The sequence below is a fragment of the Zootoca vivipara genome, chromosome 16 (genome assembly GCF_965207765.1).
Source record: "Zootoca vivipara chromosome 16, rZooViv2.hap1.1, whole genome shotgun sequence".
Taxonomy (NCBI): Eukaryota; Metazoa; Chordata; class Lepidosauria; order Squamata; family Lacertidae; genus Zootoca; species Zootoca vivipara.
Genome location: NC_142599.1, coordinates 20,652,613 through 20,678,480, shown reverse-complemented (window position 1 = coordinate 20,678,480; position 25,868 = coordinate 20,652,613). Strand labels below are relative to the sequence as shown.

Here is a 25,868-nt window from a genome sequence, read left to right as displayed (position 1 = left end):
ACCTATTATTTATTTAATTTATATCCCTCCTTTCCTCCCAAAGGAGTCCAGGGCATAGATACCCTCCATGAATGATACTGTTCACAAACACAGCCCACCCCCTCCACAAACAGTTCTATCAGGTGACACATAATTCACTGCCCTGGGCTCCTTTGGGAAGCGTGGGACAGAAATAAATTAAATAATAATAATTTATTATTTATACCCCGCCCATCTGGCTGGGTTTCCCCAGCCACTCTGGGCGGCTTCCAACAAACAAACAAACAAACAAACAACTTTGAACACTTTATTCGTGAGCATGCAAGTAACTCATTTACTAGACTTTTGTTAGCTCTACGCTTTCTGGTTTTTCAACTGGATCCAGTAATTCAGCTTCCTCTGTTGCACCACCCAAACCCCTTGCAACTCGAGAGATGCAAGTTGCTTCCCCCTAACCTGACCCAAATGCTAATAACCAATAGCCTATGACAACTTGATTATTTATCAAGCCCACATTTAGATCCCTTTCTTCTTCCTTCTCTAACCGGTTATTTTCACTCTAAGCTAGCTGAAAGCTATACACTGGCTCCAAGTGAGACTTAAAAAATAAATAAAAGTAATCTTCCATTTTTAATCAGACATAAAACCAAACTGGGCAATATGCAACATTCACAAGTACATTTCGTATATCTGTAAGTGTGTGCATTGGTGTGTGTTTTTTTAAAGGGGGAGGGTGTTAAATGGTAGCTGTGAATGGGGGCAACTACAATTAGGAGTGATGCACATGGGGGGGCAGTTTAACCCTTTACCCCATATGCTGTAGTTCTCCTCAAAAACACCCCCTCTCCGCAGAAGCCATTTGTTGTGGGAGGGAATTTTTATTTTGAGGCAGGGTGGAAGAGAAGGATTAACCACAACTCCCCACCATGGTGTCAAATCAAATTGGGCCCCATGGCTATTTAATGCACCCCTTCCCAAACAGATATGTGAAAGTTTAGCCCTTTGCTTGTTTCTTCCAAGTAAACTATATCCCTATGCAACCAACCATAGACCATCTGTTGCTCTCATTTATGAAGCATTTAACTCAATTCCTCAGGCTTCGTTTCAGTTGGGGATGTGGGCTAACCACACAGTAACTGTATTTGGCCATATTCATCCCTTGATACCCTAAGCTGCTTCCTCCTGTCCGCCTCGCCAACACCAGAGTCTAAATTTAGACTCTGTGATATCCTTGGGACAGAGACTTCTGCTCATATTATTCTGCAGGTGGACGGAACTACAGAATAAGCAAAGCAGGCTTAGTTGGACTAAGAGTTCCCTGATGTGATAGCTGTCCACAAAGTAGTCTGCAAGTGAAGTTGAAGACTTATTCTAGAGCAGGGGACCTGGAGAACCTGTGGCTCTTCAGGTGTTGTTTGACTGCACTCCCATCATCCCTTACCATACTAGGTGAGCATGATAAAAGATGGAGCCCAGCACTGGAGGGCGGCAGGTTCCCCATCCCTGCTACAGACTCAGGAAGTACGTTCTCATCAAATGTGCATGTACTATTAGTAGGTTCTCCTTCTAAGGTCCAGCAGATTAATACATTCTGGCAGCATCCACTAACACACCTGTGTCAAAGGACTGCCTCAAATACCTGTTCAACACATCCACAAGTTGCTGAACAAGAGGCTCGGTGGGTGGTGTGCTAACGTGTATCTCCACATTTAATATCCTTGCAGTGTAGATGTTATTTCTCCAGTCACAAGTGAATGAAAATGAGAGCTTGTACAGTAGTGGTATGACACGCTTTTTTGGACAGGGTTCAAAACCGGCCCCAAAACCTGAGTTGTAACTATCTTTTGAAGACCATTAGTCAAAGGTATGAGGCTCTAAAATACCTTCATCTGTTTGGTTTTTTTCCCACTGGAAAGAGTACACTACTTCAGGGTTGGGACTGCAAGGCACCTTTTCTGACACAATAAACCCTTTAATGCAGGGTATCTTCTGTTCCTTATATAAACTAATTTGTGGTGTTGTAGTTGAATCTGCCTTTGAAATAATTTCCTATATGGAATGATAAGTTTGCACTGGTTGTGCAAGTTGGCTGCCCATGCTCTGGCCACTCTACTGATTTCCTTCTAACAAAATAACACATTTAGAAGCTTGGAAAGCCTCAGGAGGAAGGAAATTGCTGACACCATTGGAAAGGCAACCCCTATGCCATAGACATGTGGATTGAAAGGACTGATACATATTGGGTGGTGGTTTCTCTTCTGGGCTCACAAACCTCAAAGGCACCCGATGACCAACCTTACATCTCCTCTCACCTTGGCACAAACTCTTTCCAGCTCACAGAATTTGCACCCATTCATTCCAGGTCAGTTTGTTGCTTTCTGCATTGCTGGTGTCAAGAGACTCTGGAGTCTTGTGCTACCCTATTCTTCCATGATGAAAAGTACCTTCTTCTCACAGGTCCACATTGTGTTCTGCCATTTCGCTTCCTTATGGTCTTACCTTGCATGTGAATTCCACAAACTGTTCATTATGTCTTCTTCTCCAGATGGCTCTTTTGCTTCATAAAATGTTTTCCTTAGCACTTTCAAAATAGCCTTTAAAACCAGTGTGTCCAGAATTCATATTTGTACTGAAAGACTGGTTGAACAGTTGTACAATAATAAAGCTGGCATTTCCAATTTGCTTGAGTGATCCTTGATGACATTGTCTTATTTAGGCATACATTGGCTCTGATAATTAATATATTCTTTGGTTATTTGGCTGCATTTCGTGATTGTTTCTAGATATTTGTAATGATTGTTCCTAGATACTTGTAATTTTCTACCTTTCCCACATGGTCATTCCTTTTCCTTATTTTGTAGTATCTTAAAGTTTATTTAGGAATGTGAACATGAATTCAGTCTTGCTGCTTTTCTTTAATATGCAATTCTACAATACCTACGTTCTTTTGTACCATTTCCGCTCTTAATAGACAAATGTCATTGTACGATACTGGGCCATCACCTCTAAACTGAACAAGGAAGCCTGCATGTTCAAGAATGGGATATTTTCCCCAGAATAAATAAGCACCCTTAAGGACTGAAGGGCATGGATGTCTTTCCCCCGGCTCATGCACAATTGGGGCGGGGTGGGTGGGCAGAGGAGGCCAAAGTGAAGGGAGTAAATATTACAAGACCTCACCAGAAGCACCAGAAGATTGTGGCCTCTGTTCAGCCTGGATTTCACAAAGAAACAAAATCATGAATACATCTCTCTCACACAGCCTTCTGATAGGAACATTTATGGAACCACCCTAAGTCCTATATCCTCTAGGCTTCTTCTCAGAATGGTTGTCTTTATATCTACTTGACTCTCTTCCATGGAGCAATCCTGAGCCCTAGGGGGATGAGAAACTGGGATCTCAGGTAGTGGGTTTAACTAGCTTTGGCAACTATTCCTTGATGCCGCTCATGCGAGCTTCAGGAAAACAGCACAGACCCCTTGGATGCCAAAGCACTGACAGAGAGCATCTTGATTCTAAATCTCCAATTGCTATGAGAGGGAGCAAAGTTCAAGCTGTCATCTGCCACTCGATAAGGTATACAGCTAAAGCTGATGCCTAAGCAGTTAGGAGGCTTTGTGGAAAGAGGGAGGTCTGTTCCCCAACCATTTTACATTCCAGCATTTCAGTGTTAGCTGCTCAGATGGTGCAAACTTTTAAAAAGTTCCTGGGTCAGTCTCCGCCTTGCTGCACCTGTTCTGTGGCCACACTTCTTTCCTTCACCTTTCTACTGCCATACCTTTACTTTTGAAACATGGGGAGCTGCATCCTATCTAGTCAGACCCCTGGCCCATCTAGCTCAGTGTAGCCTACTGACTGGTAGTGGCTCTCCGGTTTCAGAACAGTGGTGCCTCAGGACACCAAGATGTTAACCTGGCCTTGTGTATACAAAACAGGTGCTCTATCATTTATTCTACCTTGCCTTGCTCTAACCTTGCTTGCATCCAACCTTGTCTCAGCCTAAGCTTAAGAGGAACAGAGTTTGCCATCAAGTCCCAAACAACTAAGCTAGGTACCAAACCTATTTCAGATGTGAGAAGATGTGCACTCCTATAAAACCTCAACATTTTCCATTTAAAATCAGCACACAGCAAGCAAGCAAGCAAGCTGGGCTGTGTGTGTCTTACCTGTGTGTGTCCTACGTTTGTGTTTGTGTGTGTGTGTGTGTGTGTGTGTTTTGAAAGGGGGTAAGCAGCAATTTATACCGCACCATTCTTTACTGATGCTGTGTGGTTTTATGTACACACATATACACACATATATAATCAAGAACAAAGCACCTCTGATTAAGTCTAAATTGGTCTGGCACCAAAGAGATCTTGAGACAGAGCAGAAAACCCACCAGAAATGTCAGCTCAGTGTGTTGTAGCAGTGAAAAGGCAGATTCAGTGTAAGGGAAAGGGATTGGAGAACGGAGGTAAGCCTAAACTGGCATTCTGATGTAGAAATGTCTCCCTTGCTGTTTAATAGTCAGGGCAATCTCAGACTCCATTTGTCTCAAATTTAAGTTTCTTGGGTGATGTGGACTGATCATAACCAGGAAGAACCTCACCTATGCATTTACTCCCATTTTCTCTGAACTATGAATTACCAAATGTTGCAACCTTTCCTCACAGGGGAACTGGCCCTGCCCCTTGATCATCTGAGTCGCCCTTTTCTGAACCTTCTGCAGCTCTACAATATCTTTTTTGAGCTGAGGTGACCAGAACTATTGACAATATACCAAGTGTGGTCACAATACAGATTTGTGCAATGGTAATGAAATACTGACAGTTTTATTTTCAATCCCTTTCTTAATGACCCCTAGAATTGAACTCGCCTTTTCCACAACTGGTGCACAGTGAGTCCTAGGTCTTGCTCTGGTTTGGATTACATCAGTGTATATGTGAGTTTGGGGTGGGTTTTTTGTAATGTGTTTCACTTTACAATGAAATGCACTTGCCATTTTAGTGCCCATTCACCCAATATGGAAAAATCGTTTCAGACTTCCTCACAATTTATTTTAACTGTGCTGGACAATTTTGGTTATCATTAGTAGACTTGGCTATCTTGCTGCTCAGCCTATCTCCAGATCATAGAATCATAGAGTTGGAAGAGACCACAAGGGCCATCCAGTCCAACCCCCTGCCAAGCACTTCATAAGATCACTTATGAACATGTGAAATAGGACAGGTCCCAATGTAGATCTGGGAGAAATATAATTTTTTTCCTACTCTCTGCTTTTGGTTTCCTAAAGATCTAATGTTCCATGAAAAGGATCTCTCTTCTTATTCCATGACTGCTAAGGTTACTCAAAAGTCTTTGGTGAGCAAATTTATCAAGAGCTTTCTCCATGACTGGAACAGGCACATTCCTAGTCTATATGAAGACAACTGAATTCACAAATTACTAATCTTCCTTCTTCAGATGTCTGACTGTCCCTCAGGTATAATTTTCTTTCCTGTCTCCCTTCTTTAAAAAGGTGTTAACGTTATTAATTCAAATTTCATTAAATGCTTGTATTCTGTTCTACTTTGCAAACTTTCAGCAGGCAAATGGACAAGCAGGGCCAACCAAAGATGCTCAACTCTCAGTTAAATCAATGGGTTATGGTATCTCTGACTGTTTCTGGATTAGGACCATTATTGTAATGCACTTAAGTTTTGTGGTGCTGCAGGTTCTTCTGTGCTGCTCTTCCTTTCCTTCTTAAGGGTGCACAGAAGACAATGTATGTCTACTGTGTCAATGTATGTCTACTGAAGTATTAAAACTCTTCCACAAGGGAGACACCATTTTTGCACTTTCAAACAGAAACAGAAGCATCTTTTAAACCATCTCAAAATATTATGTTTAAGAGTTTGGGTTTCTCTTCGGAAGTACTGAATCAGAGGGGCCTCTAAGGTAGGGCTGCAATATCTGCAAATGGGCAATAAGTTATCTTCAGTGTACACTTAAGGTCTTCTGTCCTTCTGTTCCTGCATGCAGTGCCTTTCCCTTTGTCTCCTTATCCGCTTGGGCCCAAAAGTGGGCTGCATGGCTACCGTGCCAGGATTTATAGATGCATCACCTGACAACAGACAATTTTCAAACTCTTTCAAAGAGGAAGAGAGGCACACCGTCTTCATTTCACCACTGTGCAGTTGCAATTGCTGCTGAGCGAGTCTAAAAATATTATTCCAATGGAAGTCTCAATGCTAACGCCTTCTTTTTGCCTTGGGTCACAGGCTCCTGAATGTATCGTTTCCGATGGCCAAGTGAGACCAGGTGACAATGTGTATAGTAATGTAGGAAAACAGGAGAAGCAAGCATGCATATTTTAGCCCTCCAAGAACATACCTTCTGGGAGTGACCCAGTTCACGGTTAACCTGTTGAGGGGGAAATCCAAGCGCAGGTCTGGATTTGGGTGGAAGTTACTGAAGTTATCAGATTAGTTTGGTGGATGTGACCATTTCAACCAACATGAAAACCACTTGGGGGAAGACAGATGTTTAGAACACAAGGTGGTGGTGGTGGTGGTGGAGTTATAGGCAAGGACAAAGGTATACATGCAGTGCCGAGGTGCAAAAGCAGGGGAAGAGATTAAACAGAATTTTCTTAAAAGGACAAGTCAATTCTTTGTCTCAGAGGTATCTCCTCACTACCATCTTAAGAGGATTAACTTTTTTTTAAAGGTACTCGCATCTTACACGTGTGTTTCACTTTCCAAACACTACAAAAAAAATGCGAGCCTCCATTCATTTTCTGGGCACTATGATACACGCACTTTCAAAAAATGTGTTTCAGAAAACACTGGGAGCGGCCCTAAATCCTGCAAAGGGCACAGAACCTCCTCCCTTCAGCTCTTTGAGAAACACGCTGCCAGTTAACTTATAGTACCTTCACAGACCTGAAGCAGCAAGAGCAATAAAGCAGAGATTGCCTGAGACTGGGGAGAGAGAGCACCAGCGAACATACCTTCTTGTGCACAACAGAGGAAGTGGAATTAATGGTGCTCTCGTCGTCATGCATCATGACCAGCTCAGAGCTGCTCTCATCCATGACCTCCTGTATGCTGTTGACACTGCTGTTCTGACTGCCTGTGCCCACAGACATGCTGGGGATAGAGTGGTTGCTGCCCAGACTGTCCATCTTCCTATTCAGGTTTGTCCCATGCTCACTCTCCTATAAGACAAGGGGCAGGAGGGTTAAAAAAAAAGAGAGAGAGAAGTATATGCACCAAAGGAGGAAAGACTCCAACACACACTTCTTCAGTGGCAAGTGTGCAGGAAGGATTGTTTTCATATTTCATTAGTAATTTCTCTCTCTCATCAGATGTGATGGTGGCATTGAGGCAGTTTGCACAGAGGAGGTACCCTTCCTAATACACACTTTCCAGAAAATCTTTCCCGCCCACTGAATCTTTTTGTCATTCTTGCTCTTTTTAAAAAGTCTTGTGGCTACGCCACCGCACAGTGCAGTTACCCCAAAGCAAAGCTGTGTCACTGCCACACCTGAACTGAAAACCTCAGGCTTTTATTTCTTAATGCACTGTGGCCTTGTTGTGCCCCAAGAATGCTGCCTTGTCATCCCTGTAGGTTCTACACAGTGGAGTCTAAAAGCACAGATGGCCTTCCTAGTTTGTTCTTTCAACACTGTGCATGGTGGGGAGGTCTGATCAAGTCTGTAAAAGCATGTGCACAAATGTGCACCCCTGATATACATGGTTAAATTTGTGCATACAAGCATGGGCAAGACCTAAAAGAAAAGGCAATGGTGAGGAAATCCTTTTCCTAAGAGATTGCAGAGGGCAAATGCATGCATAATTGGAAGTTGGAAATAGGTCTACATAGCGAATATGTAGGCATGCAAGTTATTGTTACTGTTTTTTAAAACACTAATAAAATGGAGGAAGGGGAAAGGTAAGGGTTGGAATGGAATGAGATGAGATGAGATGGAAAACACTGGACCTAACAATCATTGCTACCAAATAGGAACAACTTGGTAGGATGCCCCTCTTTTGTTAAATACAGATGTTTGCATATAAGGTATCCTCAAACAGCATCAAATAACAAATAGGTCACAGTATTGAGTACCGACCAACAAAGTCAAGAACTGGCAGTGAGGACATAACTCTTCATATTTCAAGCTGCAGTATCATAGCAATTTGCTATGGGCTTTAAATGAACAGTGCTCCCAGTTTTTCATTCTTGTACTTGTCTACCATTTGAAAAATCCCAATGGTGAGGCCTAACCTTTATTGGTTTCAGAGATCTGGGATGCAGGGTCTAAAGCAGAAAAGAGGATGCTGGCAGGAATCTTTCTCTGGATTCACCACCTTGGTTCCCCCCCCCCAATTTTTCTGGGAGAAAAAAACGAAGGGAAAACTACAACTCTGATCCTAAAAGTACCTACCTTACTTGACATATGATGATTAGTGAGCTAGTTTATTTATTTCATTTGGAAATCTAAGATTCCAGATTTCATTTGTAAATTTAAGATTCTTGTAGTGCCAAAAACCCCACTTTGCATTAGTTTAAGCACTCTTTGCCAAACAGTTGCATATTTTCAGAAATTGTCCTAGCTTACCTTCATTTTCAATTGCCTCCAATTCCCTGCCATCAGGGAACCAAACCTGCAGGTTTTATTTACTAAAATCCATCGCCTTAATCATCACATGTAGTAGCACTGTGATATATACCTGTATTTAATCCAGGGGTGGGTGAATACCCGCAAGGAGAAACAGAACTCAACAAAATTGGGGGGAAAGCAAGGGGGTACAGAGAAAGGTGAATGTTCACGCAATCTCATTTTCTTGGGAGTGAGGAATCTACTCTGCAGAAACTGCTGGTTTCAGTACTAGTACTGGAACTGGTGAATACTTAGAGCAGCCCTACATGAAATCTGGGTGTGTGTTTCTTAAAGAGCTGGCATGTGCGAGCCTGTAACAGAGAAAACAATGCATAAAAGTACAAAAAAAAAGTTACAGGTCTAAAGGAAATTATATTTTAAAGAAAATGCACACAGGCAACCTTAGCTTTCCATTTCCTGCTAAGCACATAATTGTCATTTTTTCAACATATTTTTTTGCAGAAGTTCCCTTCCTGCAAATTTCAGAAAGTTCACCCCCTATATATATATATATATATATATACCTTTAAGATTCTGCACATCATGTGCCACAGGGTGGGGAGGAAGCGGTGGTCACAGATGGGAGCATTTCCTCCAATATTTACAGAGCCCTGGGAAAAATGTTAACTCACAAATATATTATCTGAAGAGCGTCAACAGTTTTAAGTCGTTATGCAGCCTTAGGGGGGAAAATTAGACTTGTACAGCTGAAACAGTCACATGTGTACTGACTGCACTGGGGTGCTCTGACATGCCCAGTAACGCTCAATTTCATGTGCAGCACACAGATATTGTTTGGAGGCCTGAAGATCAATAATGTTTGGACCATTCCAAAGGTATGTCTTGGGTGAGGGCAACTCGTAATAAGACAATGGTTTATTGATGCTTCTCCGCAATCTGCCTTCTACCACTTCAGCCCTCTCTACGTCCCTGCCATGTGCAATATAAATCTAGGGAGGGAAGGAAGCCCTTTTCAGTCTGAGGGGTGCATTTGCTCACTGGCAACCTTTTGTCAGAGAAATGGCCAAGAGTCTTTTCTTTGAACCACAGGTGATGCTCCGGCCGTACAAGAGCAAGAGCCAGAGGATTCTGCCCATAGACCACTCCCCTCCATCCTATTAAGCAAGAGGCAGGATCACAGTTCAGGGACACATACTGTACCAGCCAGGCAAAAGCGGTTGAGGGTGTGGAGTGAGGTATAAACTGGGGAGTGACAAGAGGCAGCCAGAGCTGTCTTGAGGGCTGCATTCAGTCCGCATGCCTGAAGTTCCCTACCGCTGACATGAATTGAGTTTGTAGGCCACTCTTGAGTTTGAATGCTTGAACTGAACACCTTCGCTGGCCTTTTCCTGAGGACCAAACCACACGTTACATTAAAACATGTAATTAAGCAACTGCATGCTTGTTTTTCTCTTTGCTAAAGCAGCAGCCACGGAAAGCTCGATCAGGATCAGGACTACAATGTAGTAAGGAGAGTTTAACCCTTCGTCTCATCATAATCCTCCTGACGCAATGCAAACAAATGACATCTCCAGTGTTATAGGGGATGGGGGAAAGTGTTGTCTCCCAGTAGATTAATGATCTGGAAAGAAATGCTCTGATTGTAGCCAGATTTCAGTGACAACATGAAACTTCTTGAGGGCTGGGTTGCGTCTGGCTGTGTAGGAGACCATGGAATTGGGAGCTTTCAGGGGGGTGGAAGTGATTCACAAGTTCCTGCTACTGTTGCTCATCATCAATGAGTGACCAAATATTATGAGCAAGCATTAAGACTGACTGACCCACCGTCTCCATCCATATTCTTCATAAAAGACTACAGAGTTTGTTTCCTTTAATGTTTTCAAGAAAAGACTGGCCCAGCACCTATTGGAGATGGTTTAGGTATACAACCTGGTGATGGTGCATAGTTAGTTGGTCCACCGAGTGCCTTTCAGTGTTGTAGTTCTATGTTTCAGGATCTTTTGGGGGGAGGGAGAAGTGGGGACAGAGAAGGTGCCTGCTCACAAGCAAAGCACCTATACGTTGGGCTGAGAACTAGAAAAATATATATCTAGTGGTTACTAAGAGAGTCTTGGTCCAACCCCCTGCCCCACAAACAAGCCTGCAAGTGTAGTTTTGGCAGCAAGCATATAAATGGATAGTAGTAACCATGCCTAACTTAATCACAGCACGGTAATAAGTTTGCTGACAGTTTCACCTGTAATGGGAAACAATTGTTTTTTATACGTTTTCCACATTGGCACCACATCTGTCTAGGTTTTGTATGCCTCAGCGCATTTAGGTTTCAGTTACCTGCGAGACCGTCTACCCCTGTATATATAGACCTGTAAGATCTCTTAGATCTTCTGAGAAATTCTACTCATGGTATCACACCCTACAGAATATCACAGGGTGGTGACCTGCAAACAGGCATATTCTGCTGCCATTCCTCTACTATGCAGTGCTCTTTCCTCTGTCATATGCAAAGCAGCTGCCATCAGTTGTTTCAGACATCTTGTAAAGGCTTATCATTTTGCTCAGGATTTCCCTGACCCCTAAGATTTGGGTCCCAATTTATGTGCACAAATTCCCCTGAATCTCCTTTTACTTGCTCTGATGTTTTTATACTGTTTTATTGATTTTAAGGCTGCATTTTTGTTTTAATGCATTTTGTTTTTATATTATACACAGCCTGGAAGATTTTAAAATGGTAAGCAGTTTAGAAATGCTCCAAATTTTTTTTTATAAAAAATATAAACATTAGGCCGTGGCTTGCTTGCTTTGGTGCTGACTTTATAAACAGAGCCTGACCATTAAATGCTGTATGGCAAAATTTACTTCTATACTCAGGACCGCTGTCTTGATAATTAAATGGCCTAAGGTTAAACTTCCCTAGTACTGTATAGGCTTCCGAAGAGCCTTATCAACTCCCTAAAACTTTCGTTTTAGAAGGTGTTTAATTCTGTGCTGGGCCAAGTTAAAATGCTCCTACTATTGCATATCCAACTTTTAAACTTCTGCCTTTTCAAATTTAGGCCATGAAAGTAACTTAACAATTCACAAACACGCACAAAGCTCCCATCATTGTTGAAAGCACCCCTGGAATCAAGTAGCAACACTGCTTGTACTGAATGATTGTTTTTGCCCAATTCCTCTACTTTGGGGACTCATCCTTCTTACTAGATTTCAGAAGTTCTTTGAGAGCAGAGGTACTTTTATTCAATAGCAGCAATGGCCTGTTTCTTCAGCTGGGGAGTCAGGAGGCCCAAGGTTATAACATCACCTCCTCTCCCAAGTGGGCTCAGCCTCAGAAAAACCTAGCCTCTCACAGTCTAAAGAATTTGACAGCCACTTCTCCCCCAGTCTGGAGAAACTCTTAGCACTGGAAAATGGGCAGATTACTTCAGAGTCTCCTTTTCTTCCATGAGAAGGGAGCAGAAGCAGTCCATAGGCTAACAGTTGCCCTTTTTTGTTCTACAGACAAGGGCCAGGCACATGTTTCACCCTGAGGGTTGCGCTGGCTCATGGGCAACCTTCCAGGCGCTGCATGCCAGAGCAGAAAAGTGAGCAGAGCAACAGAAGTGACTCTGACAACAGGCTACATCCTAGCCACACAAAAACCTGAGGCTTTTTACATATACCTTTCTCCACCCAGGTGCAAAAGAAGTATCATCATAGTTCAAGGACACATTCTAGTCAGACAAAGATGCAGCAAAGAGATGGTGAGGGGTGTGGGTCTAGGAAATAGTTCCAAGGGCCAATAAGATGAGGACTGCATTCAGCCACCAGGTCTAAGGTCCCCCACATTCTGTCCTATGGTAGGCAAGCAGGGGCCATTGCCTCAAAATACAGCGAGTCCAGTAAGATTAGGACAATGGGCCTGTGGTGACTCAAACACCAGATGGAGCTGAGGAGCTCTCGCCATACTTTTGTGCATGGCCTGACCAGTTTAAGGGCATAAGAAACCACTAGATCAGGCCAGTGGTCCATCTGGTGCAACATCCCGTTCTCACAGTCGCAAACCAGAAGTCCCCATGGGAAGCCCTCAAGCACAACAGGACTCTCCCCTCCTGCGACATCCAACAACTGGTGTTGAGAAGCATTATAGCGTCTGACAGTTTAGCAGAGACATGATATGTCTTCATTGGATCTTTCCCACTTAACCAACTTCCAGTCTCATCTACAGAGTTATCAATCTACTTATCAGTCTGTTGGACCCATCCTTCGATATACACTGTAGCCTGCCTTGCTCTTGCTTAGTTTTCTCAATAAAGTTAACACATTCAGACGGAGTTGACCCTATGTCTCATGTACTTTAGAGCAGAATAGAAAGGTGGGCAATCCTTTGTTGAGAATAAAGGTGCTTTGGGGGTCTGCTACCTCCTCAGACTAATGGGTGAGACTTCAAATTATTCTGTTTCCATAGACCTGGCAGCATACACCACCCTCTTCAGACACTTAATTTCAGAAACCAAGAGGAAAATATCATGGCCCAGAAATAAGATACAATTGATTCCTGTTCACAACAAAATTCAGCAAGTCATGCTTGTGAAAAGGGGGTTGGGGAGGGCCATGTGTGGTACAGGAGTCATTATTACAAATCACCGGGAAAGATAAACTTGATACCTCCTCCTCTTCCTGAGACTCATTCAGAGGGCCATTGTGGGCCTCTTGGAAAAGGATTTTCTTCATTTTCCGGTACTGAAGGTTATCCAGTTCTCGCACTGCGTCCTTCGTTCTTTGAATCAAGTCTATTAGAACCCGTGGCGGTCGCTCACAGCGAACAAACTCATGCTGGTTTTAGAAGGAGACAGAAGCACTCTAGGTCAGAAAAGGTAAAACCCCACAAAAACGGCACACGTGTTCTCAGCAAGATAAAAATTTAAAAATAAATAAATTAAACTTAAATAAAAATAAAAATTGTGCACATTGCGAAGGTCACCTTTTAATATTTCAGTTAAGAACATTAAGTTGGAGTGACTAACTGTGGTTGAAAAATAAAGTTCCTGTAAAAATAAAATAAAGTGATACCCCATATTTTTAAAAAAAGTGTGTACAGGGTAGAAGGCATTATGGTGAGCTTTCCTGCACACCTGAATTCCAGAAATAAATAATAGTGTTTTTCCCCTGTGTTTTCAAAAAGGAAGTGGTTGTAAAATAAAATAAGAAGAAAGGAAAAGCTCCCCAAAGAGGCACAAATAATTCCCAGAATTTCTCAATTGCCACTATGACCTTTCCCAGCCCACTTACAGTGAGTATCATTAAGACATACTAATTGGAGACCAATCAGCTCCAATAGACCACCCTTCATGACAGCCCTTTACAGCACCACTGGCATATTAGGTTAAATGACAACCAGGGATTTCAGCTAAGCAGAGTGGATCCACAACCATGTAGTGCTGATTGGGGACACACTTTGCTACTGAGCAGTAAAGTGGATATGCTGGACCCTTTAAGTCACCCCCTTCAGTCCTCCAATCTACCCTCACCTGCAACTCATCTCAAGCACCATGGCACATATCTGCCTTCTCTCCCTCTAAACCAGGCATCCCCAAACTGCGGCCCTCCGGATGTTTTGGCCTACAACTCCCATGATCCCTAGCTAACAGGACCAGTGGTCAGGGATGATGGGAATTTTAGTCCAAAACATCTGGAGGGCCGAAGTTTGGGGATGCCTGCTCTAAACTCATCTCCAACCTTAAACAACTTCAGCCTGTTTATTGGTAGTTGCAGCATCCTACTGGATTGAGGGAAGAGATCCAACTATTGCATAAGAGAGTACATTTTATGATGGGTTTATACCTGCAGCAAAACTGACTCTTTTTTTTTTTTTAAAAGTGTTTTTGGGGGCGCACTTGAGGGTTAAGCGAGAAGGCAGGTCCTCTCTAAAACAACTCACCCCCCCAACTTGGTGCCCTCCATATGTTTTGGAACGCATTTCCAATTAGCCCAGGTAATAATGGTCAGGGGGACGGAAGTTGTAATCCAAAACAAATGGCGGGCGTCAGGCTGAGGAAGGCTACACCAAAGGAATCCTGAATATGCAAGTTGGGCGTTTTCCTGCACAGCACCTACCAGACCCAAATCAAGCCACACGGAAACTGTCCTTAATTTCCCCCTTCACACTACAGAAAGTTCACATGCAGCCTAACAGAAATCCGAAAAGTTACCCGCAATAGTTCTGCCGACGATGGTCTTTCCTGAGGTATTTTCTGCAAGCAGTAATCAACAAATCCCCTAAAAGAGTTCGTCCTGAGTATAGGAACAGAGAAGACACGAGAATAAATTTAGATTTGGGGAGGTAAGGGGAAAGCAAGACAAAGAAAGCCATCAAAGCCTGTCACCCCGCCATCACTCCCCAGACCACAAGTTTTACTCAGTACAGTCAAGTGTGGTGCAACAAATAAAAGGAATACTGGATTTCAGGTGTGAGGAACACAGGTTTAAATCACTGGGCAGCCAGGAGGTTTTAGTGGGCAGTTGCTGGCAAACAACCGTCAGCCTAATCTAATCTCTCTCATGGGGCTTTTGAACGAAAAAATGAACTGTATGCTGAAGTCTTGAATAGTACAGGAAAAAGTTTCCTTCCAAATGCCAATTTAAAAGCGCACAGTCTCCAGCGCGGTTTTCGGTAGCCTGAGTGGCTTTCCAATGTTATAGCTGCTGCACAGAATAGCCACCGTGGGGAAGCTTGCCGAGCACATGGTGCAACTGAAGCATCAGCCTCAAGTAGAAGCTCTTGTATTAAGACCCTGCTACCTGACCTCTCCCAAGCACAAGATGAGGTCACAATATTGATAGCACACAGATCTTTAAAAGCTAAAAAAAATAAATTCCTTCCAGTAGCACCTTAGAGACCCACTAAGTTTGTCATTGGTATGAACTTTCATGTGCATGCACACTTCTTCAGATGCACACAAAAGCTCATACCACTGACAAACTTAGTTGGTCTCTAAGGTGCTACTGGAAGGAATTTTTTTTTATTCTGTTTCGACTATGTCATACCAACACGGCTACCTACCTGTATATTTAAAAGCTGTCGAATAAAGGCAGTAACTGACCAAACACGCCAATCTGATTCACAGCATGGTATTCATTTCAGATGCATTCAGCTTGCTGTACAAATTTTTATTAGTATTAAGATAGAGGGCCAAATATTCCCGGAGAGACACTCCACACTATGTGCAGCAATTGCATGGCAAGTTATTTGGAAACACTCATTCGGTTTCAGAATGGAAAGGCAGAACTTTGAGCACAAGACGTTTCACTGTAACTGACAATTACACGAAGACGCATCACGAACAACAGGCAAGTACATTTCCTGGAAAATGGACAACATTTGCAATGTTCTGGAACAAATTATAATATATGGTTATATGTCTTTTACTCTTTGTTGTAATGTGTGTGTGTTGTTATTTTTTAAGTTTAACTGGGATGGCTAAGCTTTTTTCAGCCCAAGGCCAGAAGGTGGTGTGACCACAAACACACACAGCTCCCACCCCATAGCTCAGGGGTCAGCAAGGTTTATCTTGCCTGGGCTGGATTGGTCCCCCGGAGATCCCTCTGTGGGGCGGATTGCACATGCATGAGCGCGTGCACTCGCAATTTTTGGTGTCTGCATCTGCAGAGATGCGGTTTTCGGCGCCGCGGAAGCGAGTCCCCGCACCGCGCTGTGCCGGTTTAGCGCAGCACGAGAGAGAGTGGGTAGCTTGGTTTGGGGGCGGCTCGTGGGCTGGTCAAACGACCTCCGTGGTTCGCTTCCGGCCCATGGGCCTTAGGTTGCTGACCCCTGCCATAGCTGATCCATCACTCTGATGACCAAGGAGGAGGCAATTTACATCCTTATCAGGGCTCTGTCCACCTCAGCACTGGGTCTTCCTTAATTTCCTTGATCTTTTTTGCTGCTGCCTTGAGCGGGGTGAAACAGGCCTCTGGGCTAGGGGTTAGCATACATATATATTGTGGATTATCATATTTGCATTTTCTCCTTCAATTGAAAGAAGTGGCAATTTGAATTTGCTACGGGTGCACTATTTCTTACAGTCAACATGTAAAATGAACAAAAGGTGTGGCCCACAGGGATGCAGCACAGCTGAGTGGTACAGCACACGCCATCCCCACAGAAGGTCCTGGTTCCATCTGTGTGGTCTCCAGTTAAAAGAATTGTGTAGCAAATGACAGGCAGTGATCCATTCACCCTAATGGACCAGCCTCCACTGGACAGAATATAGTTTTCTGGGGGCTCCTCAGCCCGTGCACAAACATAGACTGGAATTTTAATATATGATTCTGTCATTCATGATCCACGCATTTGCTGCAGGAAACATCAATTTGAGGCAAGCATGACTGGCACATAAAATGTGAAGACACCAAGCCGTGTTTCCTCCGCATCCTCATCAACACTTTTATCCACTGGCTCGTGTTCATTGTCACATACCAGGCAGGAACAGGATCTCATCTTTCAAACCAGTAGAAATGGTGGCTGGAGTACCAAGAATTTGGGAGCAGCCATTCCACCAATGGGAAAGATGGGGAGCAGAGCTCACTCCATCAGCTCTGCTATGACAAGCCAGCTTCATCAGGCCTCCCCTCTCTCAAGCTTCACTTGGGAAGAAGCCATTCCATCAAACTGCCTTAGCAGGCGAGTTGGGAAGTAGGGCTAATGCCATCAGATTTGCTGAATCCTGGCCCTGCAAGCTGGTTATTATAAGAACAACTGTTTAAGAAACAGTGCCCGAGTTTGATCTCTCCCCATCCCACTCTTCCTCCCTATCCCTTTCCCCTTGTGTGTCATGCTCTTCCAGATTGTAAACCTGCAGGGGCAGGGACTGCCTTGTTTTAATTGTTAAGTCACGCTGGGAGCCTTTTTGGCTAAGGAGTAGGGTACATGTGCTCTAAATAAACGAATGAATAAGTAAGTAAGAATCTTCAAAATCAGGAGTAGACTGCAGATGGCATCTCTTACCATTCATTTGACTGTAGGGTAGGGGAGTCGTTCTGGGCTATGTGATATAAGGCACTCATAGCATTCATATTGAAAAGGGGTGGTTTCCGTTCCGCTGCAACGAGAGGGAAAGGAAGTAGTGAGAAAAAAATAGAGTACACAAGTCCCCACATGTCGAGGAAGACAATTGTGTTGAAATACTGCATACTTTCATGAACATTTTTACTGATAGCCCTGAAAAAATGGCAACTACCAAAATCACAGATTGGACTTGGGGGCAGATTTAACTAGATTGATCTGTTCTGGAAGGCAGAGCAGGGATTTTGTTTTTGTATATTTTTTTTGAAATTGTTATATACTGGAAAAACTATATATATATTTTAAAAGTGAGGAGTGGGAAGGCTTCTACTAGGGGCATTCTGCAACCAAGCGGATGAAAATTAGCCCATCGGTGTATTGTCCAGACTCTACAGTAATGGGGATAGCAAGGTTTTTTTAGCCTCTATCCTTAGTTTAAGAAATTGTACCGAGGTAATCCTTTAAAAAATATATCAAGTGAAATTTAATTCTGTGATCTGTATAGATGCTAGATGCATACAATTCCTTAATTTACCATACTTTTCCGTCTATAAGACACCCCCATCTATAAGACACCCCCCTATTTTGGGCGACTCAAATTTAAGAAAATGGGGGGGGGGGGTGGCTCAGAGTTGTTGAGCTTTTTTGCAGATGATTGCCCAGAGTTTTACAGCTGGGGGCGGGGGGGAGATTGCCAAAAATCACTCACATGCAGCATTGATGCTAAAAATCACCAGCAGCTGACAATCACCCATTTGCCACAGTGACAGCCAATCGCAAACGGACCCTTCCCCAGCAAAAAAAATCTTACCCAAGTGAGAAAAGCTGTCCGCTGGCAATCACGCCCGTCCCAGAACAGCTGCCGCCAATCACAGCAGCGACAACCAATCAACAGCAGTGCTTGCTGCAGAAGCCAATCACCAACCCAATTAGAGCAGCAGCAGCCAATCCAAAGCATCATTTCTAGCAGCTCCTGCTTATAACTGCAGCCAATCACCCGCCCACCCCATTCACTATCCATGTATAAGACGAGGCAAGTTTTTGAACATAATTTTAGAGTAAAAAAAAAACCTTGTATACACGGAAAAGTACGGTATATAATTTATTTATTGGGCTTCCATCAGTCACAGATATAAACCATGCTGGGACTCCTGTCTACTGATAGTACCACTCATGTTCCCCTGCTAGCACATTTGCTGCTGAGATTTCACTAAGTATTGCCCACGCAACCCTTTGAGGCCCTACTCCAGGTGTGCCTGTCTTTCAAAGCCAAGAAGGCAGCAACCTGGGACAGGGCCTTTTTTACAGCAGCACCGTGTGGGCCTGTGGAATTCCTTCTCCCCAATTCTTGTTTCTTCTTTTATTTTATTTTTATAGACAGACACAGGGGCCTCCCTATAAAAACGCAGCAGAGTATGAACAAATTAAGGACTACAATAAAAATGAACACTTCATAGAATAAAATGAGATGCAAATGTTAAAACAACCTCAAGTAAAAAAAAAGGACAAAAATAAAGAACTGAAAAAGAAAATCCTGTTTTGAGCTCTGAGGTTTAAGGGCCATAGGAACCATTAGACTTAAAAGATATGGGAAAATAAAGAAGCATTTGGTGCCAAATAAATAAATAAATCAGGTCCAGATGGGCCTCTCTCTGCGGGAGACATTCCACAGCTGAGGTGCCTCTATAGAAAAGACCCTTTCATTCATAGCTGCCCACTGCCCCCACTTAGTGCAGGCACCTCAAGAAGGTCCTTGGATTATGGATTTCACAGTCCCAGTAGGTACACGTGGGAAGAGGCAATCCTTCAGATACCTTCAGGTTCTGCTGTGAAAGGCCTTAAAAGGTCAAAGGCAGCAGTTAGAATTGGACTCCCAGAAACAGACTGGGAGAGTGAGAGAAGCTGATAAAATGCTGGCATCATAGGTTCAGAGGGGCCTATCCAATTTAGCAGTCCCATAGCCATATTCTGCGCCAACTGAAGTCAGTTCTCAAAAGAAGCCCTACACATAACACAGGAATTCCAAAAGGAATGTTTTCAGGCATCAATACATTATTCTTATTTTTACTTTCCTAGGTGCTTGTGATACTGCAGTTTTATTTCGGTCTCTTCTAATACTCCTCCTGATTGTCATTACATTGTTGTAGGTTGTGAAATTTTGCTTTGCTTTACTGAATTGTGTTTTTTGGTAGCCTTCATTTTTGGAACCTCACTGTGGAATTTTTTCAAGTTGAAAGGTAAGGTATATTTTTGTTTTAACCAATAAAACAAATAAGCTCTTCTTAAGCCATAAGGTATATATATTTGCTTGGTGGGGTTGTATAAAGAGAAACTGAAGTTCTACAAAGAGTAAGTTGTGTGTTTTGCTTTGAGATTCCGGTGTACTGAATGTTTTTATTTTATTTGTGGTCTACTGACTGTAATATACATAAAATAATAATAATAATGCCACCCATCTGACTGGGTTGCCCCAGCCACCCTGGGTGGTTTCCAGCAAATTAATGGTGAACAAAGTATGCTGTGTGCCCACACCAATGGCAGCACACACATGGTCCTGATACATCTCTCCTGACTTAGCGCACAACTAAGTGTTTGTTTGCAACAAATATCTATGCTATAAAAACCATGTAAAGATTTGAAGTCATACAATTACAGAAAATGTTTTATCTCAATTGTTTGCTTAAGCCTGGCAGCATAGAGAAGTTTTCAACAAACCTTTAAAGGTTAAAATGCATGGCGCCTGATGAATCCCTATTGGAAGAGCATTCCATAGGACTGGGCTGATGACCCTAAAAGTTTGGCGAAAATCCTGTTTATATGCCTGCTTATATTTGGTTTTTTCCTGTTCATAGTCAGGATCGAGAGAGATTTGCAATAATTAGCTAACCAAGCAACCCATAAATTTTGCAGCCAGACAATCTGCACAATGCAACAAGCAAACCTAAATTGTACAAAGGAAGTAAATTAGCATATTTGGTATAATTTACAAAGCATGGGGAGGAGGCAAGCGGCTCTGCAGCTTCCCCAAAGCTCCAGCCTCTAATGATAACTGCTACAAGTCTTTTTAAGATCCTTCTCCAGCTTCTAAGAATTTACCATGGACTGGATATTGAGTGCACAGAAAGTAAGCAGAGTTACTCAAGATGCTAAGTTCTACAACTGGCATCAAAGTACATGTGCCCACAGTGTGAATGCAGAAGCCATGTTGCCCCCAATTACAATTTCCATGGTTCAGAACTCACTTTGTTTGCTCTGGCTACTGTAGCAAAATGACTAGCATTATATCCCTGTCTTAGTCTCCACACCCCCAGGAACAACAGAAATGCCACAGTATAATCATAGTATAATCATAGCCACTTGAGAGCCCATGGGCTGAATCTGACTCCTGGAAACCCTACTGAATCGAAGTGTGGAAGAAATAGGCTGCCTGTTTCATTTGGTGATGAGAATCTTTACAAGGTACCAGAGAGGTTGAAGATATGGAGAATGTGGCCATGTTACTCACCTAACTCTATGCATGTGATTCCAAGGGACCAAACATCTACCTTTCCATCATACTGTCCTTCATCCATAGCTAGGATTACTTCAGGGGCCATCCTACCATGCAAGGATACAAAGAGTGCAGATTATGCAACACAAAAGTAAAAAAAAACACACCACAAGGGGGGTGTACAATTTCCCCACACACCCTCCAAGTTATCATCACCAGCACAACAGCCCCGGAACGTAAAATAATCAGCATGGAGCAAAACTAAGCCATGCTGGGGGGGGGGGGGGAATAACACTAGCCTGCTTAGAGAAAAAATAAACTTCCTCCAGAGGTGATGGTTAAGGGAGTATGAGCAGAGCAAAACAAAGGAGAAAGAAAAAGGACAACCTAATGAGTCTGCAACATGCTGGCAGATGGGCGACCCACACCAACCTCAGTGGCATTGTACCTGGAGTCAGCCAGCAGGGGCTGAAAGGGTCCTAAGGCATCAATTTCAGTCTCACCAGAGACGGTGAGTTTTCTTATTGATACACCAACAGTGTTTTCCTGGAGATGCTCAGCCTGGGAGTGCAGCTATGAAAGAAACAAGGGGATCTGGAGCACAGTGGGGAAAGGCGGGGTCTAAGATAAAAAAGGGGGGGTAACAAGGCAAGACAGCAGGGAAATCCACACTAGGAACACAACTACACTGCTGGCTTTGGAGAGGGAACACATACATACATACATACATACATACATACATACATACATACATACACACATACACACATACACACATACATACACATACACATAGAATGCACACATAGAGCTCCTGCAGTCTATGTGCCCCCAACCCAAACACAGCTTCATGTTGTGCTTGGACCCCATCTGTTTCTGCGTGTCCACAGCAGCTCACCAAGGAGTTGCTTAATATTTGTCCATGCAAGAGGTGTCCTTGGTTAGATTCTAGTTTTGCAGGCAATTAACAAAGCAAGAGATGGAGAGCAGAAAGTCACCTGGACCAGGGCCGGATTTAGGTTTGATGAGGCCCTAAGCTACTGAAGGGAATGGGGCCCTTTATATGTCCAGCTGTCCTTTGTCAACAACAAATTGTCGCTGGTTTTTGTTTTGAATATATGCTATATGGTAATTTATGGACCTAATAGGTATCCAAAGCCTTTTGCACATAACAAAATACGTATTTTATCAAAGTAATTGTACTGAAATACAATTAAGAAGTATATTAATAGTGAAATAATTATTAAGCTCTAGCTTAAAATCCACATCCAGTATTTTTCTCCTTTAAATTTTTTTGGGGGCCCCAAGAGAGTGGGGCCCTAAGCTATAGCTTGTTTAGTTTATACGTAAATCTGGCACTGACCTGGACACATTCCAAGGGACAAGGAAAGCCCAACTCTGACGGTCCCCAGCCAAGTGGAGCTGCTCATGTAACTGTGAGTTGCCTCATTTCCATGTCACCTGAAACCACTGTTGGGCTTAACTACGACTTAGAAGATTACCGTGTGGCATGCAGGTGCACGAGGAGAAAATTGCAGCTGTTTCGCTTCTCCCTTGTTCCTATGCTATCAGGAAGTAAGCTATGGTTTGGCTTAGTGCTACATCTGTGCCTGGGCTCATGGTTTGTCTCTCTCCAAACAAACCAGGATCTGTAAACCAATAAGAAACTTTGCTTACAGCTCATGGTTTGTTTGTGTCTCTCCAAACCATGAGGCTGGATTCAAGCATAACAGTAAGCCAAAACACGGCTTAATTATTGGTATTATAGGAGCACAGGAATTGGGTCACGAAGAGTCGGACACGACTAAACAACAACAACAGAGCGGAGAAGGAGCAAAGCAGACATGGTTTTCTCCCCGTGCACCAGCATACTGGAATTTCACCTTTAAACCATAGTTAGGCTTAGCTGTTATTGCTTTAGGCAATAATAATAATAATAATAATAATAATAATAATAATAATAATAATTTTATTTATACCCCGCCCTTCCCGATTTGAAAACCGGGCTCAGGGCGGCTAACAGCAAATATAAACATTGATTAAAAGCAACTTAAGGCAGCTTAAAAACAGCATAAAATACAACATAAATGTAGTATCCATGTCAATAAAATTCAGTGTCTTTCTTTTTTGGGGGGGGGGGGAAACCCAGTTTAGTAAATATCAAGTGATCGCCAGGGCTAACTGGCCAAGTTGGTCCTGCTAGGGCCAGCAAGGAGACCAGTAAAGAGTTTAAATGTGGGGTCCCAGAAGTGTTTCTTCATAGAAAAAGGAAAGGGAAAAGGGAATGGAGGATCAGGCTAATTCAAATTGAAGGCCAGGCGGAATAGCTCTGTCTTATAGGCCCTGTGGAAGGAGATCAAGTCCTGCAGGGCCCTGGTCTCGTGGGACAGAGCATTCCACCAGGTCGGAGCCATCACTGAAAAAGCCCTGGCGGAAGATAATCCGGCATCTTTAGGGCCCGGGACCCTTAAGCTATTATTATTCATGGACCTTAGGATCCTCTGCGGGACATCCCAGGAGAGACGGTCCCATAAGTATGAGGGTCCTAGGCCACATAGGGCTTTAAAGGTCAAAACCAGCACCTTAAACCTGACCTGATACTCCACCGGGAGCCAGTGCAGCTGGCAGAGCCCTGGGTGAATATGCTCCCATGGCAAGGACCCTGTGAGGAGCCTTGCTGCAGCATTCTGCACACGCTGGAGTTTCTGGGACAGCTTCAAGGGCAGCCCCGCATAGAGTGAGTTACAGTAGTCAAGCCTGGAGGTGACCGTCGCATGGATCACTGCGGCCAGGGTGGGGCGGGAAAGGTAAGGGACCAACTGCTTGATGTGGCGAAGATGGAAAAATGTCGCCTTGACCGTTGCTGCAACCTGCGCCTCCATGTAAAGGGAGGTGTCAAGGATTACACCCAAACTCTTAATGGAAGGCACTGGCACTAACTGAGCCTCCGCAAGAGAAGGGAGTTGGCCCCCCAACCCTATGCCATCCCGACCCAGCCAGAGGACCTCTGTCTTCGAATGATTTAATTTCAGACGGCTCCCACGAAGCCATCCAGCCACAGCCTCCAAGCATCTGGTCAGTGTGTCCAGGACCGAGTTGGGGCAAGCCACTCTTAGCCTCTCTTAGCATCTACACTTTGGAGATGAAGATACTGGGCCACGGCAGCATATGGAGCATTTTGAACATACTAATGTTTATTATACATTTAACCCCTTATTTCCTCTTCCAAGCACCCAAAACAGTTTTGATATCCTGTAAATTTAGAACATTCAAAAAGCAGAGAGAGCCTATTTCAGAAGATTTAGGCCAGAAAAGCCTACCACCCAAAACAGAGATAGGGACACCATGGCCCTCCAGATGTTGTTGGACTGTTGCTCACATCATCCAACACCTGGCAGGTCCCCAGTGTCTGATTTTGATCTGGCAGGATTGAGTCCAATCACTCTGGTGCTACAGCCAAAAGGCCTTGCTCTCAACTCACAGAAGCTGCCTCATGGGCAGATGGAGCCTGGAGCAGCAGAGCCTTTCCCACACAGAGGAAACCCTACAAAGAAAGGCAATGCTGTAGTTCCAGGTTGTAGATTTAGCTGCCACTAAGAGCAGAAGAGTGGGTACAAGCAAAGGGCAAGTGGAGGGCACCATCCATTGGAAGGTCAAAGCTGGTAGATGTGAACCAGCAGCACTGTAAGCAATGAAATTTGTGCTGGAGAAATTTCTGGGAGATTTTCCCATGTATGAGATAATAAGGGTGATCATAAAGGTACTGATTTCACTATTGTGGAGGAAGTGGCTTCAATAGTACTGCAGACACCTGTAGTCTTGCAACACCTGTAAGAGCCAGTGACAACTGCGTGAGTGTTATTCCCCCTGTGCTCATTGTTTGAAACAGCTGCTGTGCTTCTCCCTGAAAATGCATTTCCCCATCAACTCAAAATTGAGTAGCACATTGTATGGTATAGTTTTTTTGGGGGGGGGGATAGATTTATCTAAATGGTCAGAATTGTAGTTACAAACTGGATCAGTGTGTGTGTGTGTGTGTTTGTGTCTGTCTGTGTGTTTGAATACACAGTCTCACTCACATATAAAGCATCCCACGAAAGACTAAACAGAAAGTTTCACTCCAGTTTCACTTACCAGTAAGGTGTCCCCACAAAGGAATTGGCAGGAGAGGCTATGGATGCGGACCCAAAATCAGCTAGCTTCACCTGACCTGGCTCAGTTAGGAGAATGTTTCCTGCTTTAATATCCCTTTTGAATAGAAGAAGGAAACCACAATCATTGTTTCAAAGAGGGTTTCTGTTTAATATGAAATAAACACCCTGCAGCTTGGAGGTCTGTTTTCAGTGCTTCTCATCCAGCCCCCAAACCCAAGGATACTCTTCCTTTATTGAAGCTTTGGTGCCAAGGTGAGATACAGGTAATAGGCAACCCCAATGATGTCTTAGTACAAGTAACTGGCAGAGCTGCAGCCAAGTTTTCTTCTTAAGCAGTTCATCGTAGGCCGAGTCTGGACACGAGCAAATAGAGTAAGCTGCATGAGAGGAAAACTCTTTGGTTCTATGAGAACAGATGGATTACCACATCTTCTAGCATGGAAGAGTTTAGGCTGAGATTAGTTTGATAGGTGACAGAACATTAAAGAGGAAAGAGGAGGGGAAATCAAAATTGGGCCCTGTTGGATGAGGCATTTCTACTAATCTATGGGTTCAATTCTATTCGTATTGACAATTTATGTATTACATGTATAGTGCAAGGCCTCTGCAAACATCAG

At 43.5% G+C, this 25,868-nt stretch overlaps 1 protein-coding gene across 9 annotated transcripts in view; it reads right to left on the bottom strand.

Annotated features, from left to right (window-relative positions):
- Window positions 1-25,868, bottom strand: part of TAOK3 (TAO kinase 3) — a 123,590-nt gene that overhangs the window by 51,543 nt on the left and 46,179 nt on the right. For 3 of the 9 annotated variants that reach the window (XM_088659651.1, XM_035099363.3, XM_035099365.3), the window contains 6 exons: window positions 25,232-25,345; window positions 21,113-21,204; window positions 17,551-17,644; window positions 14,756-14,837; window positions 13,212-13,379; window positions 6,954-7,160 (listed from right to left, as the gene is read on the bottom strand). In XM_088659651.1, the coding sequence (XP_088515777.1) occupies window positions 6,954-7,160; window positions 13,212-13,379; window positions 14,756-14,837; window positions 17,551-17,644; window positions 21,113-21,204; window positions 25,232-25,345 (757 nt within the window). Of the gene's footprint in view, window positions 1-6,953; window positions 7,161-13,211; window positions 13,380-14,755; window positions 14,838-17,550; window positions 17,645-21,112; window positions 21,205-21,545; window positions 21,671-25,231; window positions 25,346-25,868 lie in introns of all 9 variants that reach the window. The other 6 variants (XM_088659652.1, XM_035099367.3, XM_088659653.1 and 3 more) reach the window with 3 other exon arrangements.